A 16522-nucleotide genomic window follows, 5' to 3' on the forward strand; every position below is an offset into this window, starting at 1 on the left:
AGGGCTCCGAGGGACTAGCGAATGCTGATCACGCCATGGGTAGATTACCTGTGGCATTACAACTCAATGATGTCGTAGCGTGAGCCGTCCCACGCCACGTCGCACGGGCACTCCCACAAAGGTGTAAGGTGGGGAGATTCCCACTATCGCCAGAATGACGACTTCGATCGTCGTCGTGCAGGGGAACCCCATCATCTGCGGGTCGGTTCGTACCACCGTGGAGGTCGGGAAGACTCCCCGAATCGCTTGATGCAATCACATGGCTCTAGCTAGCGTGTGCCGAGATTGGCCGGAGCTTTCGATCGAGGTGAGGAAGAGTCCGATTTGCGGTCTTTCCTTAACCGCAACCGTGAGGGTCGAACCCACGTTGCTAAAAGTGATCCCCAGATAACTCTGGTGCCTCAGATTGATGAACTACAACGAGCTCTGGATCAGCTTAAGGCTCAATAGAATGAGCAAGGGCAGGTCGTAGAGCTGTCTCCCTTTTCTCCGATAGTGTTAGCTGCCCCTCTCTTATCGAGATTCAGAATGCCTGACATGCGAGCATTTGATGGGAATTCCGATCCGCAGGATCATTTATACGAGTTCAACGACCTTATGGAACTCCACTAAGTCTCTGACTTGGCAAAATGTCGTTGCTTAGCAATAATCCTTACCGCCTATACCAAGTGCTGGTTCAGGTTACTTCCAGTAGGATCGGTCAGCTCATGGCCTCAAATGAGCTCGATGTTTCTGAGACACTTTTAGACGAACAAGAAGTTCTCAATGCCGCTAAGCTACCTGAGCAATATACAACAGAAGAGGGGTAAACCCTTCCAATCTTATATAGACAGGTTCCACAAAGAGCTCCATAAAATGGCTCATACTTCTGAAGAGTTTGTTCAGACTCTCATCATTGCGGGAGTTCGCCCGCATACAGACTTATGGAAGGAACTACAATATGAGGATGATGTTTCCCTCACTCGCCTCTACAACCTTATTGAAAAGTACCTCAGTATTGAAAATTCCGTGGCCGCTCTCAATCGCCACGACCTCGGTCCTTCGGGCAGTGCTCCCAACCGGGGGGGAGAATAGGAGGGCTAATCGCAAATGGGCTAATGATGATCAGCGAAAAGAAAAGAAGCAGCAGTACGAGCCCAATGATTCTTATGCCCTAGTTCCTCGTCATGATTGCGACAATTGTCAATACACTCCTCTAAATGCCTCGATATTGGCTATTCTAGATAAATTAGAGGCCAGTTTGCTCGGAGAGCTTGAGCCTATGAAGAATCCCCCCTCAGCCAAAAATAATAAAAAGTACTACCGTTATCATCGGGATAATGGGCACCACACCGATGAGTGTCGGGCCCTCAAGCAGACAACTGAGGACCTTATTAAGCAGGGGCACTTCAAAGAATATGTCGATGATTCAGCTCCCATTCGAGAGAAAAATTAGGAGGAATCGGGAAAGCAACGTTGTGGTTGCAAAGGTCTCTACTATGTAGGGATCATCTTTGGAGGACCACACCTCGCAGGGAACTCTCGAGGTGCCTAGAAAAGGTACGCTCGAGAAGTCTGTCATGACCCCATAAGTGTCATGAGCATGACGTTGCGACCTGCCAAGGTTCGCAGAGAGGAGGAAATCACCTTCTCCGAGAAAGACGCGGTGCGATTGCATTATCCCCATGATGATGCTCTCATCATCACGCCTAAAATAGATTGGTGCGAAGTCCACAGAATGGTGGTGGACAATGGAAGCGCTGTGAATATCTTATTTCAGCAAGCCTTCGAGAAGGTGAAACTAGACGAGGCAGATTTGAAGCCTGCCTCTATCCCTCTGTACGGTTTCACCGGAGATCATTTGATCCCCAAGGGGACGATCTCGCTCTCGGTCACATTGGGAGAAACCAACGAGATGACCAAGATGATCGAGTTTTTAGTGGTAGACTATCCGTCTGCTTTCAATGGCATATTGGGGCAACCTCTACTACGAAACTTCAAGGCAGTTACCTCGATATACTATCTGAAGATGAAGTTCTCCACCTCGACGGGGATAGGGGAAGAAAGTGGATCTCAACACGTATCTCGCGACTGCTATGAAAGGGCAGTGTAGATGGTGTGCAAGGGAAGAGGAGTGCCGGTTGGCATCCCTGAGCAGGCAATGACGATTAGCAGGATCGAGCCACAGCCTAGCCCGGTTAAGGATGACATGGATCCTTGCATCTAGGAATGCCCTCATAATGGGCCGGTTAAGGACCTATCCGAGATATCGGTCGATCAAAGTGAGCCGACCTAAGTGTTGAGAATCAGGAGTAATCTTAACCCTCAGCTCGCCAACGACCTGACAAGCTTCCTCAGGGCAAATGTTGACGTATTCGTATGGACTCATGCTGACATGGTCGGGATCTGTCTGAATGTTGCATGCCATGCCTTGAATATTGATAGTGCGGTCAGGCCGATTCGCCAAAAGAGAAGAGCAATGAACCTCGAGCGGTATGCCACCTTAAAGGTTAAAGGTTAAGACAGATAACCTCCTCTTGAACGAGTTCATCTAGGAGGCACTTTACTCTAGCTGGGTTGCTAACTCAGTCTTGGTAAAAAAGTCCAACGATAAATGGCGGACTTGCGTTGACTTTACTGACCTCAACAAAGCCTGCCCAAAGGACAGCTTTCCCTTGTCGAGAATTGACCAGCTTGTCGATGCCACCTTCGGGCACGAGCTGTTGAGTTTTATGGATGCCTACTCGGGATACAATCAGATTCCAATGTACGTGTCGGACGAAGAGCATACCTCATTTGTTACAGATCGGGGGTTGTATTGCTATAAGGTTATGCCCTTCGGCCTGAAAAACATTGGGGCAACTTACCAGCAGCTGGTTAACCGGATGTTTTTCGAGCAGATCAAAAAATCGATGGAAGTCTATGTTGATAACGTCCTGGTCAAGTCGCATGTCACTTCAGATCACATAGCACATCTCGCTGAGATGTTTGATATACTCTGAAGGTACAGAATGAAGCTCAAAGCTCTCAAGTGTTCGTTTGGGGTATCCACGGGAAAATTCTTGGGGTATATGGTTAACCAGAGGGGAATAGAAATCAATCCCGAAAAGATCCAAGCTCTCCTTGATATGAGTAGCCCAACAAACCGAAAACAGGTCTAGAGTCTTAATGAGCGAATAATGGCTCTTAGTCGATTCATATCAAAAGCAACATATCGCTGCTTGCCATTTTTTAATATATTCAAGGCTAACAAGAAGTTCGAGTGGACTCCGGACTGCGAATAGGCTTTCTAGAGCATTAAAGAGCACCTTTGAAAGCCACCTCTTCTGTCCAAGCTGCTCCCTCAAGAAATTCTTCTCTTGTATCTATCCGTCTCCTAGCATGCGGTCAGTGCAACTTTGATTCGGGAAGAAAACAAAGTCCAATGGCCGGTATATTACGCAAGCAGGCGTCTGTTGGACGTCGAAATGCGATATCTAGAAATAGAGTGATTAGCTTACGCCCTGCTGATCGCCTCTAGGAAGTTGCGACCTTATTTCTATGCTCACACTATCCATGTATTGACCAACTACCCGCTCAGGCAAGTCCTTCAGAAGCCAGAAGCTTCAGGTAAGTTGCTCAAGTGGGCGATGGAATTAAGTCAGTTCGATTTGCAGTACAGACCAAAAGCAACCATTAAAGGGTAGGCTGTTGCCGATTTCATTTCGAAGTTTGCATGCCAACTGACTCAGGAATCTGAGCAACAGTCCAGCGAAGTCACCTAGGAAACTATTCAGAATCTATCGACTTGAAGCCTTTATGTTGATGGATCCTCGAACAGGAAAAGGGCCCGGACAGGCCTTCTCCTCCTTAGTCCCGAAGGGACTCGCATCCATGGTATTCTTCGATTTGAGTTTAAAGCTACCAACAATGAGGTCGAGTATGAAACACTGCTCGCTGGTCTGCGGTTGGCAAAAGAAATGGGGTCAACCATGATCAGTATTCATAGCGACTCCATGCTGGTTGTTAATTAGATTTTGGGAGAGTATCAAGCCAAGGAAGAAAACATGATCAGTTATCTGAAGAAAGCTAAGGCCGACTTGAGTCTTTCAAGTATTTCACGATCACGTAGATTCCTAGAGATAGTAATTCTGTCGCGGATGCCTTGGCAAGAATAGCCTCGTCGTTAGACTCAGATGCCCTAGAAAGTAATCCTGTTCAGCACATAGAGATCTCTAGTATCAGCTCGCCTAAACAGGCCGTGGTTACAACAGAATCAGTTTCCTGGATGACCCCAGTTATTCAGTATCTCCGACAGAATCAAATTCCTAGAGATAGTAATTTTGTCGCGGATGCCTTAGCAAGAATAGCGTCGTTGTTAGACTTAGATGCCTTAGAAAGTAATCCTGTTCGGCACATAGAGATCCCTAGTATCAGCTCGCCTGAACAGACCGTGGTTACGACATAATCAGTTTCCTGGATGACCCCAGTTATTTAGTATCTCCGAGATGGGACCTTGCCTAATGACAAGATTGAGGCAAGAACCCTGCGGACTAGAGCTGCTCGTTACACACTCATAGAAGATAAGTTGTACAGGTGAGTATTTAGCGCCCGTCTTCTTCGATGTGTGACCGATGAGGAAGCTGACTATATCATGAGGGAGATGCATGAAGGGATCTGTGGTAATCACACTACCATGCGATCCCTCGCTAACAAAGTTGTCTATCAGGGATACTACTGGCCCCTACTTCAAGAGGATACCTTCAACTTTGTAAAAAAGTGTGACAAGTGCCAATGGTTCGCGAGCATACCGCGAGCTTCTTCCCACTAGTTGATAACTATGACCAGCCCCTGGCCATTCTCCATGTGGGGAATTGATCTTATTGGACCCATATCAGGTGGAAGGGGAAGGGTCAAGTATGCGGTGGTCGCGGTGGATTATTTCACCAAGTGGGTCGAAGCTAAACCCTTAGCCGCGATCGCTGCCAAGAAGCTTAAAGACTTCGTTTTCAGAAATATAGTGTGCCACTACGGAATTCCTCATACACTCATCTCTGATAATGGGAAGCAGTTTGACAACGAAGAATTCAAGCAGTTTTGCGATGAGCTAGGGATCTATAAAAAGTTCACCTCAGTCGCAAGATCGCAAGCCAATGGCCAGGTCGAAGTTGTCAACAAGACCATCAAGCACACTTTGAAAGCTAAGCTCGGCGTTGCCAAGGGAAATTGGGTTGACGACCTCCCGGAATGTTAGTGTATATTAGTGTATGCCCTAGAAACCATTCGTGTTGTCGGTTTCAGAGCATTTTGTCTTGTATCTATATATCATAAATAATAGAAGAAAGAGTTCTTCAATTCATATATATAAATTGCTTCCAATGCATTTAAAATAAAGTACGTATATGAATTGTCCAGATGATTCATTTAATTGGTAAATGAATTATCGAAAAGAGTTCCCTACGGAAGCAATATAATTTGGGTAACTATTGCATAGTAGGCATATTGGATGCTTCCGAAAGATATCATGAGTTAATATAAGTACGGATGACGATGACAGTTATGTGATAATCATATTTTACACTATGATTTTGCATTGAATTTTGATAGGATTTAGGATACTTTTCATACAATTTGGGCTATAATTGCTACCTAATTCTATTAATTTGTCTTTGCAGTCCTAAATGGTGATTTTTAGCACAAATGACAGTTTTGAGCATAAATTGTGTAACTTGAGCTTGGAAACTCGAAATGACCTGAATTTAGAAGCTTTGGAAAGCTAAGAACAAGAGCTACAGCTTTCATGTTTTGGGTTTTTCCTAATTCTGACTGGACAAGGGTGAAAACTTGGCTTGAAGTTGTAAAAAGTACGCTGGGAACTGAAGAAAAACGTCTTTGGACATGCTTCAGTATTTCTACAATAACTTAAGCTGTAGACCTCGGATTGTGCGGATTCTTGAACGACCGGAAAGATAATTGAAAGGGCTACAATTCATATGTTTGACAACGTTTTCATATTCAGACTCTATCATGCTCATATTTGGCCCGACATTCTTCGCTGCGGCGAAGACAAAGCTTCACCGCGGCGACCTGCGTCAGATTTAAAAATAAAACAACGCGTTTTGGCTTGCTAGGGCTGGATCCTTAAGTGAGAGAGGTATAAATTAGAGCAAAAAAGGAAGAGAAAGGAGTCTTGGTTCGTCATTTGGGAGGCAGCTCATGGAAGGAGAAGATTATTGAAGATTTGAGCTTCAAATTAGAGAAGATTTCTCCATCTTTTGCTTGTTTTTCAATGATGAATCTTGATTCAGTTTGTTTCTGTTATTTTATTTCGTTTTTGACTATGAACTGAGTTGTTTAGCTAGGGTTTGATGTAATCTTGATACAATGATTCAAATTTATATGAATTGATTTACTTTGAGTTTTAATTTCATGATTGAGTGTTTATCTCTTTGCTTAATGATTTTTGGATGCTTGATCACCATTCAAATGTGTGTTGTTCACAATGAGACTGAGAAGTGATTTGTGATTGTGCCTCTTGGGATAAATACCATAGATAAAGCAAACGCTAGAGATAGGTTTAGCGATCTACGAAATCTAGATAGAATTCCATAAAGCTTAAACACTTTGAACTATTAATCTTCATTTTGTTGGGTGCGGAAGGTTAATAGGGATAAGTAGGGAAATGTAGCCTGAGAAGGTATGTTTTACAACTTAGGGAATTCGATTTTCAATCAAGGAATTAGAACTCGGGTAATAGATTCTATGATTTGGGTTAGCGTATCTAGGTGAAATCAACACCCTAGCATTTTTTTTTTAGCATTGTTTAATTAGTTAAGTTGTTGGGTTTTGCTTTAATTTCATATTCATTCATTTATATTTTTGTTAATTTGTATTTAGTTGTTAATTTTCCATCAATCCAATTTATTGTTTCTTCAATTAGGACTTAAACTAGGGAAATCAGTACTTAGTAACACTATCTTCGTGGGAACGATACTCTACTCATCATTATATTACTTGTGCGATTAGTATACTTGCTACATATTGCATGTTGTAGGAAACACGCATCATTATGTCACTGGGGCATTGGTATGGATTAGCGGTTGGTGAACTGTTTTTCGAATGTGACCGAATAACGACAAAGTTCTTTGACCTGAGACATTGTGGTTGGATCTGATACGGATGCGTATGGTTCATACGGTGTATAAGTACGAGACTAGTCATGTTTTGTATGATAAAGCCTATTTGGTCATGCGTTGTTCATATGCGGAAATGAACGATGGTCAAGAAGGGATCAATTAACTCGAAAATATAGGATCAAGAGTACCGTTGACTCCATTCGGATTCGAGTTCTTGGTCGAACGTCGATAAATGTCGAAAATCAGAATCTCTGGCCAGAGTCTATTATTAGTTAGACAAAAGCAAGTTTGTGATGATGAGTTTCGGACATATTGATTGACGATTCGGTAGAAGATCGAGCTTAGGATTTTGACGTTCCATGAATCCGTGCTCGATCAGGATATATCAGTGAAGGGACTTTACCTGCATGGTACATATGATCTGAAATGGGTTTGATGAAGTATTTCTTCATCGTGGTTTAGGGATTATGGCACATTGCTAGATGTTTAGCATAGTCGTTGGGCCTCTGGACAGGTTTTCGAATTCATCCAGAACCGGCTCATGGCTAATCCATGGTGGACCTACATGGTCACGCCAATAGCCTTGAGAAGTTAGAGAAGGATAAGAGAGAGAAATGATTATCCGAAGAGGGCTAGCACCTTCCGAGGGTAATGACGGGATATCTACGGTAATAGTTATATAGAAAATTGTTTGTGACATTTTAAGGGCTAAAATGGTCAAGCAATAATTAATTATATTTAATTATTATATCTTAAAGCGTTAAGATTAATGAGATGAACGAAAATAACATTTTAATAGTTAAAGGGCAAAAGGGTAAATTTATGGGTTGATAATGTAAACTAATTTAGTTTACATGGGCCCTTGAATAATATTGATTATTCAAGGGGTAAAATAATAAATTCGTGGGCTCTTTTTAAAATAAGATTTTATTGGGGCATAGAAATGAAAAACAACTAATTGCAAAATGGCCCATATATATATAAATGCAAATGGTTGCATTTTAGCTTATTATTCACTTTGTTCACTCAAAAGCAAATCAAAATCTCTCTCTCTAAGGCACGACCACTCTCTTACTCTCTCAAGGTGGTGTTAAAGTGTGGAGGTCTCATCTCTTTGAGTCTTGGCTTTATTAACTTTAAGCAAAGGAGAAGGTATAAGTTTCTTACACTTTGTTTGAAATTTTTGAGTCCTATGCATCCGACTTTTCATGCTTTCAATCTTCATTTCTGCCACTCTTCATGCATGTTGTTCTTTCAAATGGTATCAGAGCTTAAAAGCTTCATGCATGTCGGTTTTGAGCAAAAATCATGTTATTGCATGTGTTCATATGTTCATCATACATGGTTGAGTTTGCATGTTAGTGCTTTGGTTTAAAAATGATTTTTTTATCCCAACTCTCTACATGCATTTCTCGGTCACACTTAGATCAGAGGTAGATGTTCATTTTTCTTGTCATTCTCATATGTTTTGAATGATGGTGATGTTGATAATGAGCATGCCTTTGTAATGAATGAGTTGTTTGATGCATGTGTGTGATTCGGCCATCTCTTTATTTTGGGAAAACATGTTTTTCTTCTTGCTCTAATATGTTTGGATGTGTTAGAATGTGATTTAAAGCATGTTTGGATGATGGTTATTGCATGAGATGTATTGAGAACTACATGCATGCATATATTGTGATTTTCCTCTTGGTCATTCTCGGCCATGACTAGTTTTGCCATAAGAATATGTCATCTCATTCATGCATTGATGAATAATGTTTTGGGAAATGTTGCATGATGATTTATTTAGAGAAATGTTCATGTATGTTCATTTCCATGACTTTGATTAAATGGTTTATGCTTAGACATGCATGAAGTGTATGCAAATGTTGCAAGTGTTTACTGGTGGAAATTGATGTTAGCATAAAGTTATGGATTATTAATTCATATGATGAATTGTGATATTATGTATATATGATGATGGTAATTTTAATGTATCATGTTTATTTTAATTAAATTATCTTATAATGCATCATTGCATGACATAAATTATTATATTTTTGAAATGTAATAATTTGGTTTTTTGAATGGTTTCAAAAATTGATGATGCAAGATGATATGATTGTCTTTGAGAAGATAAATGTGTCATAAAAATATTACTTTATTTGAAAGTAACTTGTGTCATAGAATGATTACTTTTGGAGTAATAAAATCTATTTATCTATGCCATGCATGACTTTTGTGAAAAGTATTGAAATGATGTTAATAATTAAATAATGAATTCATTATTATATCTTTGGGTGGAATATGACAAAAGTGTTTGTGTAATGAATGCCTTGAAATGTGTAATTGTTGCATTCCTCAAAGTTATGATTAAATTACCACATGAATATATATAATATCTATTAATATATGAGATATATTTATATTTATATATATTAGTGAATATATATATTTTAAAATTGTTTATATTCATGCCTTTAAATAATTGTTTATTATAATTGGTATAAATGTTAAATATTTATTTATGTGATGGATGTAATCTTAATTGAGGTTGATCATGGTGCCATTTAGTTTCAAAATATTCAAGGTTTGTAATATTCTTTTATTAAATGATTATTTTAATCGAGCCTGCGTGCCTAAGATCCCAATTTATATGAATCGACTAGATGAAACCCGAAGAGCATCCGGATGACGATCTGATCGAAGATATAGTATTAGGGTAAATGTTTACTTTTAGGATGTATTTTCGAAAAGCCCCATGGTCAACCCACATGCTTTAATTTATGCAATATGTGATATGTATGATTAGTTAGTTGAACATGACATATTAAAATTAATTACATAAGGTTAAACCTAAATCCCCCAAATTAAAATTATTAAATCCAAGTCTCCCATTGTGTATACTAAATTCTTTATATAAATTTTAATATCCAAGATTTCTATTATGTGAGGGATAATATCTTTATATCATAGAATTCAGTTGATCTTGTTCTTGGATGGATATTTTCAGCTTGCCCAAGATTTCTATTATGTAACATCTACTGAAAACTAGTACAATGCATGCTAATAACAATTGAAAATTGGGCCCAAAGTTTTCTTTTCATTACAATTCATGTGTCTTTTATCATAAGGGTACTGTTTACAAAATGTATTTTAAAAGACGAAACAGGGAACAGTGTAGCTATTGCTCCTCGCTCGCCGCACGCCCCTCAACCGCATCAACACCTAGACCTGCATCCACAAAGGAAATAAACGGTGAGCACAAATAATGCTCAGTAAGTAAAACCCTCTAACTGTCTGTCCTTAATTCTTAATTCTTAAGGACAGACAGTTAGAGGTTTTTACTTACTGAACATTATTTTGACCTCATCTTACTTCTTTCCTTTTCTAATTTTGCTTCTATTTCTGTTTCACTAAATACCATGACCTCATCTTACCGGAGGTACGGCCGGATGGCGTTCACATAGCACCATCTCACTCTCCATACTATCGGGTGGAATTCACATAGTACCACCCGTTCTTAGTGACTACCAAGTGGGGATCACAAAGCTCCTACTCGGTTTCCTAACTATCGGGTGGAGACCACTTAGCACCAACCCGTTCCTCATGACTTTTGGGTAACGATCACCAAGCATTAACCCGTCTCTAGTCACTGTCGGGTGATGATCACAAAGCATCAACCCGCTTCTACTAACTGTTGGATGATGATCACAAAGCATCAACTCACTTATCTAATATAATCGGATAGTGATCACAAAGCATCTACCCCATTTCTATTACTCATTGGGTGACGATCACAAAGCATCGACCCATCTCTCTAAGGCTATTCGGATGATGATCACAAAGCATCAATTCGATTCCCATAACGCGGGTGATGATCACAAAGCATCATCCCAACTATATTACTCTTCTAATTCATTCTATGTAGCATTTTTCAAGCTCTCTACCCTTAGAGTAATTTTACCCACTAAGCTCTCTACTCATAGGGTATTGCATACCTATTTCCTTTTACACTTTCTTAGGTCACTTTTCCATGTACAACTAGTGCCTTGGTGGTTCATCTTCACCAATGCACTTATGAGATGCCAACATGCAATGTTGCAAGAATTAGGTTCATTACTCACACTCAAACCTCTATTAGGCATTTCATCAAACAACTCATGTGCACTATAAAACTCTATCATAGCCATGATTCTAAAACTTTTCCTAACCATCCAAAATGGGGAAAAACCCCTTCACAAAGCCATAATAACCTGTCAAACAAAACACTTCCAAAAAGGTTCCATAACACCCCTTCAAACCATCTCAACTACCTGCCAATCCAACAACCCATTTCTCATATTTGCAATGAATAAACAATCACAGGCATAGAAATCTCTATTTAATCCTTCATCATGACATATTACATGCACATCACATACATACATCAAGTCTATCAAAACCCTAATCAAGAAATTTCATAAATCTCAACTTGGTGTTGTTTTACTTACCTTGTTATGGAGGGACTTCACCAACTCTTCCTTTCACTTGTTTTGCTTGACTTTTCCTCTACTCAACCAAAGAATAAAACCCCTCAAACTTCAATATAGGTTAAACTCCCAAATCACACAACTTAAGTAGAGATCCTTCCTTAGGAAGCCTTAGGTTGAATTTCCACCCCAAATCACTTCAAAACCCCCTGAAAATCCTTGATCAAAAGAAAAGAAGTTGAGAGGAGTAAGGATGGGAAGTTGCGTTTGAGAAGAAAAAATGAGGGGTTTCTTTGATTCTAATTCCTTTTAATGAAATATAAACACACTCATTCCCATTTTGCCCTTATTCTTCTTTGGGAATTCCACCATGTCCTTTGATTCATTACAAACTCACCCCTATATCACATATTCTCCATGAAATTTCCTTACAATTAATCCCCCCACTTTTCCTGCTAATTAGTAGAAAAGGTCAAATAGCCCTTAGGGAATAAAATATCTAAACTCAACAAACATTTTAATCGGCCTGTCGCAGCGGCGAAGTAACGTCTGTCGCCGCGGCGAAACTGTCCAGCAGCTTCCCCGTGGCTTCAACACCTCTTCGCCGCGGCGAAGATTTCTTCTGCCCCGCGACAGACTGAAATACTAAACTTCTTCTATTTTCAACCAATTTCAGGCAAGCATTCACACAAAACACTCAATCAAACAATATTACCAAAACCAACTCAAGAAAAGCGAAAGAGGAAACACAACTACGTACCTCAAGTGGCGTTACATATATGTGAGGACATGATGAAATACCATCCTAAGAAGCACAACGGTTCGTTTAACTAGCCTAAGATACCAAGAATTCTATTATGTGAGGTCTCCGAAGCTAGGACAAGGAATATGAATCAAACCTTATATAGTGATGTAAAAGGAAAATAGTTCCCTACTTATTAGACTTAATTAACCAAGAATTCTATTATGTAGGTTAATTGATTTGAGAAGAAATTGATTCCCCACTAAGAATTTAATCCAATGAAATTTTCGGATCCTATTTAAGGGAGTGTAAGACTCGAATAAAATAGTGGGAGCTAATTTGATTATGCATTAAAAGGTTTAAAATTTACAAGACACTAATAAATTATTTTTCTTTGTGATATATAATCAAAAAATGGCCAACAATGTTCTCCTAAGATAATGGATAATAACATGTTAACTGGACCCAACCTTAAGGATTGGCTAAGAAATCTTAGAACGTTCTAGATTTGAAAGGATTGCTTATGTCCTGGAAGCATCTGTTCCACTTGAATTGAAACGATGCTCCACAAGCCGAGCTTGATGCTTTTGAAAAGTGGAGAGAGGATAGTAGGAGGGCTAAAAATACATGCTAGCCTTAATGAATAAACTTCAAACTAAACATGAAAAGGTTTCAAATGCTTGATATCCTCACAGCTCTACAAGAGTTGTACAGTGAAAATCCAAGAGTGGTTGAGTAGAGTTATGATGTGCATCACTCTTTAGCATGAAGTTGAGGGAATGGGTACCTCCAGATGATCATACTCTAAGATGATCAATGGATTAGGTTGACTAGATGGACAGGGGTGTTCATGCCGATCCCTTAAAGTGAATTTGATTCTATAATCCCTTCCTCCAAGTTATAAACCGTTTATAACTACTATAATCTCAATAAGATTGAGTGAAACCTCTTTGAATTGCTAATGAGCTTAAGAATTTCATAGGCAGAATGTGAAAGGGAAAGGACATGAGGATGTCTTTGCCGCCTCCACCAGCAGGGCCAATAAAGGTCCAAAAAGCAACCAAAGAAAGGTCCAAAGTTGGACTCAAGAATAAAGCTTCAAGAAGCTAGCGGCGAAGGTAGAGAAGGCCAATGCAAAGGGAAAATGTTTCCATTGTGGAGAAGACAACACGGGAAGAGGAACTGTCCTTAATACCTGAACAGTTTGAGGAAAGGCAAAGGAAAACCAGGTACGAACCAATGTCTTATGATTGACTATGAATTAAGTGTTAATTCAGATAGTCTTCCTGGATATTAGATTCAGCAGCACATCTTATGTTTGTATGTGTTTACAGGTACTTCAATAGTTCTGAGGTGACAAAGGGCGAGATCATTTTGAGGATGATAAATAGGGCAAGAATTGCAATCGAGGCCATGGGGCTTGCCCACTAAGACTACCTTCAGGGCATATTTTGAATTTATTTAAAGTATTGTACTTTGAAAGCCACTAGAAACATCATTTCTATTTCTGCTTTGTGTAAAGTAGGTTACTATGTACTGTTTAATGAAATGAATGTTCAATACATTTTGGAAATGTTTTAGTTGGTAAAGCTATGAATACAAATGGTTTGTATGTCTTAGAACTAATGAATATGCTTCAATCAATACCATTTCTAATAAAAGAACTCGATCTGAATCAAATCCTAAAATTCTATGACATCATAGATTGGGTCTATAGGAGAGAGAAGATTAGTACAGCTTGGAGAAAGTGGGATCCTAAACTCTTGGGTTTTGACCCCTATCTAACCTGTGAATCATGTCTCCAAGGAAAGATGACCAAATCTTCATTTAAGAGTAAGAAAAGCGAGCTAAAGAGCTATTAGAACTCATACATTTAGATGTCTATGGACCATTCAGTACTTTAGCCAGAGGAGGATTTGAACACTTCATTACCTTTACAGATGATATGTCACGATATGAGTATTTGTATTTAATGAAATACAAATCTGAATCCTTTGAAAAATTCAGAGAATTCAAGAATGAAGTAGAAAATCAAACTGGAAAGAGTATTAAAATACTACAATCAGATCGTGGGGGTGAATACTTGAGTATAAAGTTTCAAGAGTTCTTAAAAGAAAATGGGATCATCTCACAATTGACTCCTCCATATACACCTTAGCTTAATGGAATGTCTGAAAGGAGAAATCGTATCTTATTGAATATGGTACGATCGATGGCGAGTTTTACAGACTTGCCAATGTCTTTGTGGGGGTATGCTCTCCAGACCGCTGTGCACATCCTTAATAGGGTTCCATCTAAAACTGTCCAGAAAACACCGTATGAGATATGGTATGGAAAATGTCCAAGTTTGAATTATATGAAGATTTGGGGTTGTCCAGCTTATGTTAAATTAGTTAAGTCTAATAAGCTGGATGTTAAATCCAACAAGGGTCGGTTCATTGGATATCCTGAAGATAGTTTAGGATATTACTTTTACTTCCCAAGTGATCAAAGAGTTTGGATAAGTAGAAATGCGTGCTTCCTCGAGAATGAGTTCTTGAAGGAAAGCGGTGTTGGAAGAAATATTGAACTCAAGGAAGAGTTCGAAGAGCCAAGAACCGAGATTGCTGAAGATGGACGTCCACTCAGCGAACCTCAGTATCAGATACTATGGTTCTAGTGCGAAAGTCTTATAGAATATCAAAACCTCCAAAGAGATATGGTTTCCTACATGAGCAAGATTTTGAATCTTACTTAGTGGGAGTAGCTGATCATGGTGATGATCTTAGAAGCTACGAAGAAGCAATACTGGATAGAGATTCAGGAAAATGGCTGGAAGCAATGGATTCTGAGATAGAATCAATGCATGCCAATCAAGTATGGTCACTTGTGGATCCACCAGAGGGAATAGTTACTATAGGTTACAAATGGGTCTACAAAAGAAAAGTTGGCAAGGATGGGGAGGTAGAGACCTTCAAAGTTCGACTAGTGGCGAAAGGTTATACTCAGAAACAAGGATTGGATTATGAGAAAACCTTCTTGCCTGTAGCTATGATTAAATCCATCCGTATAATGCTAGCCATCGCAGCATATCATGATTATGAAATTTGGCAGATGGATGTCAAAACAACTTTCCTCAATGGGTTTATTGAGGAAAACATCTATATGGAGCAACTGATAGGTTTTGTATCATCTGCTGAAAAACATAAGGTATGCTAATTGCATCGATCCATTTTTGGATTGAAGCAAGCTTCAAGAAGCTGGAACATTCGATTTGACGACATAATCAAATCATTTGGTTTTGTCAAGAATCCGGATGAGCCCTGTGTATACAAATGGGTTAAAGATCATGCCATCACGTTTCTCATATTATATGTAGATGACATACTTTTGATGGGAAATGATATAGGCATGATGACAGAGGTTAATGTTTGGTTGTCCAAAACCTTCTCGATGAAAGACTTAGGAGAAGCGACCTATGTCCTTGGCATTTGTGTCTACAGAGATAGAACGAAAAGGGTAATTGGATTATCCCAGAAATTGTACATAGAGAAAATGCTAAAAAGATTTAGCATGGAGAACTCTAAGAGAGGTCTTTTGCCCTTCACTCACGGTCTTCATCTTTCCAAGGAGATGGGTCCAAAGACTGATGAAGAGTGGCAACGGATGCGTAATGTGCCTTATGTGTCTGTACGCAATGCTATGTACAAGACCCGATATAGCTTATGCTGTAAGTGTCACGAGCAGATATCAGTCAAATCCAGGGGAGAAACATTGGTCAATTGTAAAATCGATCCTTAAGTACTTGAGAAGAACTAAGGATCTAGTTCTGAGTTATGGATGTTCAGAGTTAAACATTCAAGGATACTCAGATTCTGATTTCCAATCAGATATTGATGATAGAAAGTCTACGTCAGGGTACATTTTTATATGTAATAGAAGTGTTGTTAGTTGGAAAAGTTCCAAACAGACAACCACAATAGACTCCACTACAGAAGCTGAATACATTGCTGCTTCAGAAGCAGCGAAGGAGGCTATTTGGATGCGAAAGTTTGTAATTGAACTTGGTGTGGTTCCGAACATGGTTTACCCGATAAGCTTGTTCTGTGACAATACTGGAGCTATTGCACAGGCAAAAGAACCAAGGGCACACCAAAAATCTAAACATATTCAGTGTAAGTATCACATTTTGAGAGAATTCATTGGAGCTGGAGAGATTATAATTCTGAAGACACCTTCAACAGAAAATGTAG

The 16522-nt window shown here is 39.5% G+C and overlaps 1 protein-coding gene across 1 annotated transcript; it reads left to right on the forward strand.

Annotated features, from left to right (window-relative positions):
- The first annotated feature begins 1582 nt into the window (after positions 1-1582).
- On the forward strand, positions 1583-2092 carry LOC116121207. Its single transcript, XM_031407149.1, has 2 exons — positions 1583-1645; positions 1760-2092. The coding sequence occupies exons 1-2, from the start codon at positions 1583-1585 to the stop codon at positions 2090-2092; spliced, it is 396 nt and encodes a 131-aa protein (XP_031263009.1).
- The last annotated feature ends 14430 nt before the right edge of the window (positions 2093-16522 follow it).

The sequence above is a fragment of the Pistacia vera genome, unplaced genomic scaffold (assembly GCF_008641045.1).
Source record: "Pistacia vera cultivar Batoury unplaced genomic scaffold, PisVer_v2 Contig970, whole genome shotgun sequence".
NCBI lineage: Eukaryota > Viridiplantae > Streptophyta > Magnoliopsida > Sapindales > Anacardiaceae > Pistacia > Pistacia vera.

Coding starts and splice junctions, on each gene's coding strand:
- LOC116121207 (XM_031407149.1), top strand. CDS start 1,583: ATGACGTTGCGACCTGCCAAGGTTCGCAGAGAGGAGGAAATCACCTTC. Junction 1,646..1,759: donor CCTTCTCCGAGAAAGACGCG/GTGCGATTGCAT, acceptor ATCTTATTTCAG/CAAGCCTTCGAGAAGGTGAA.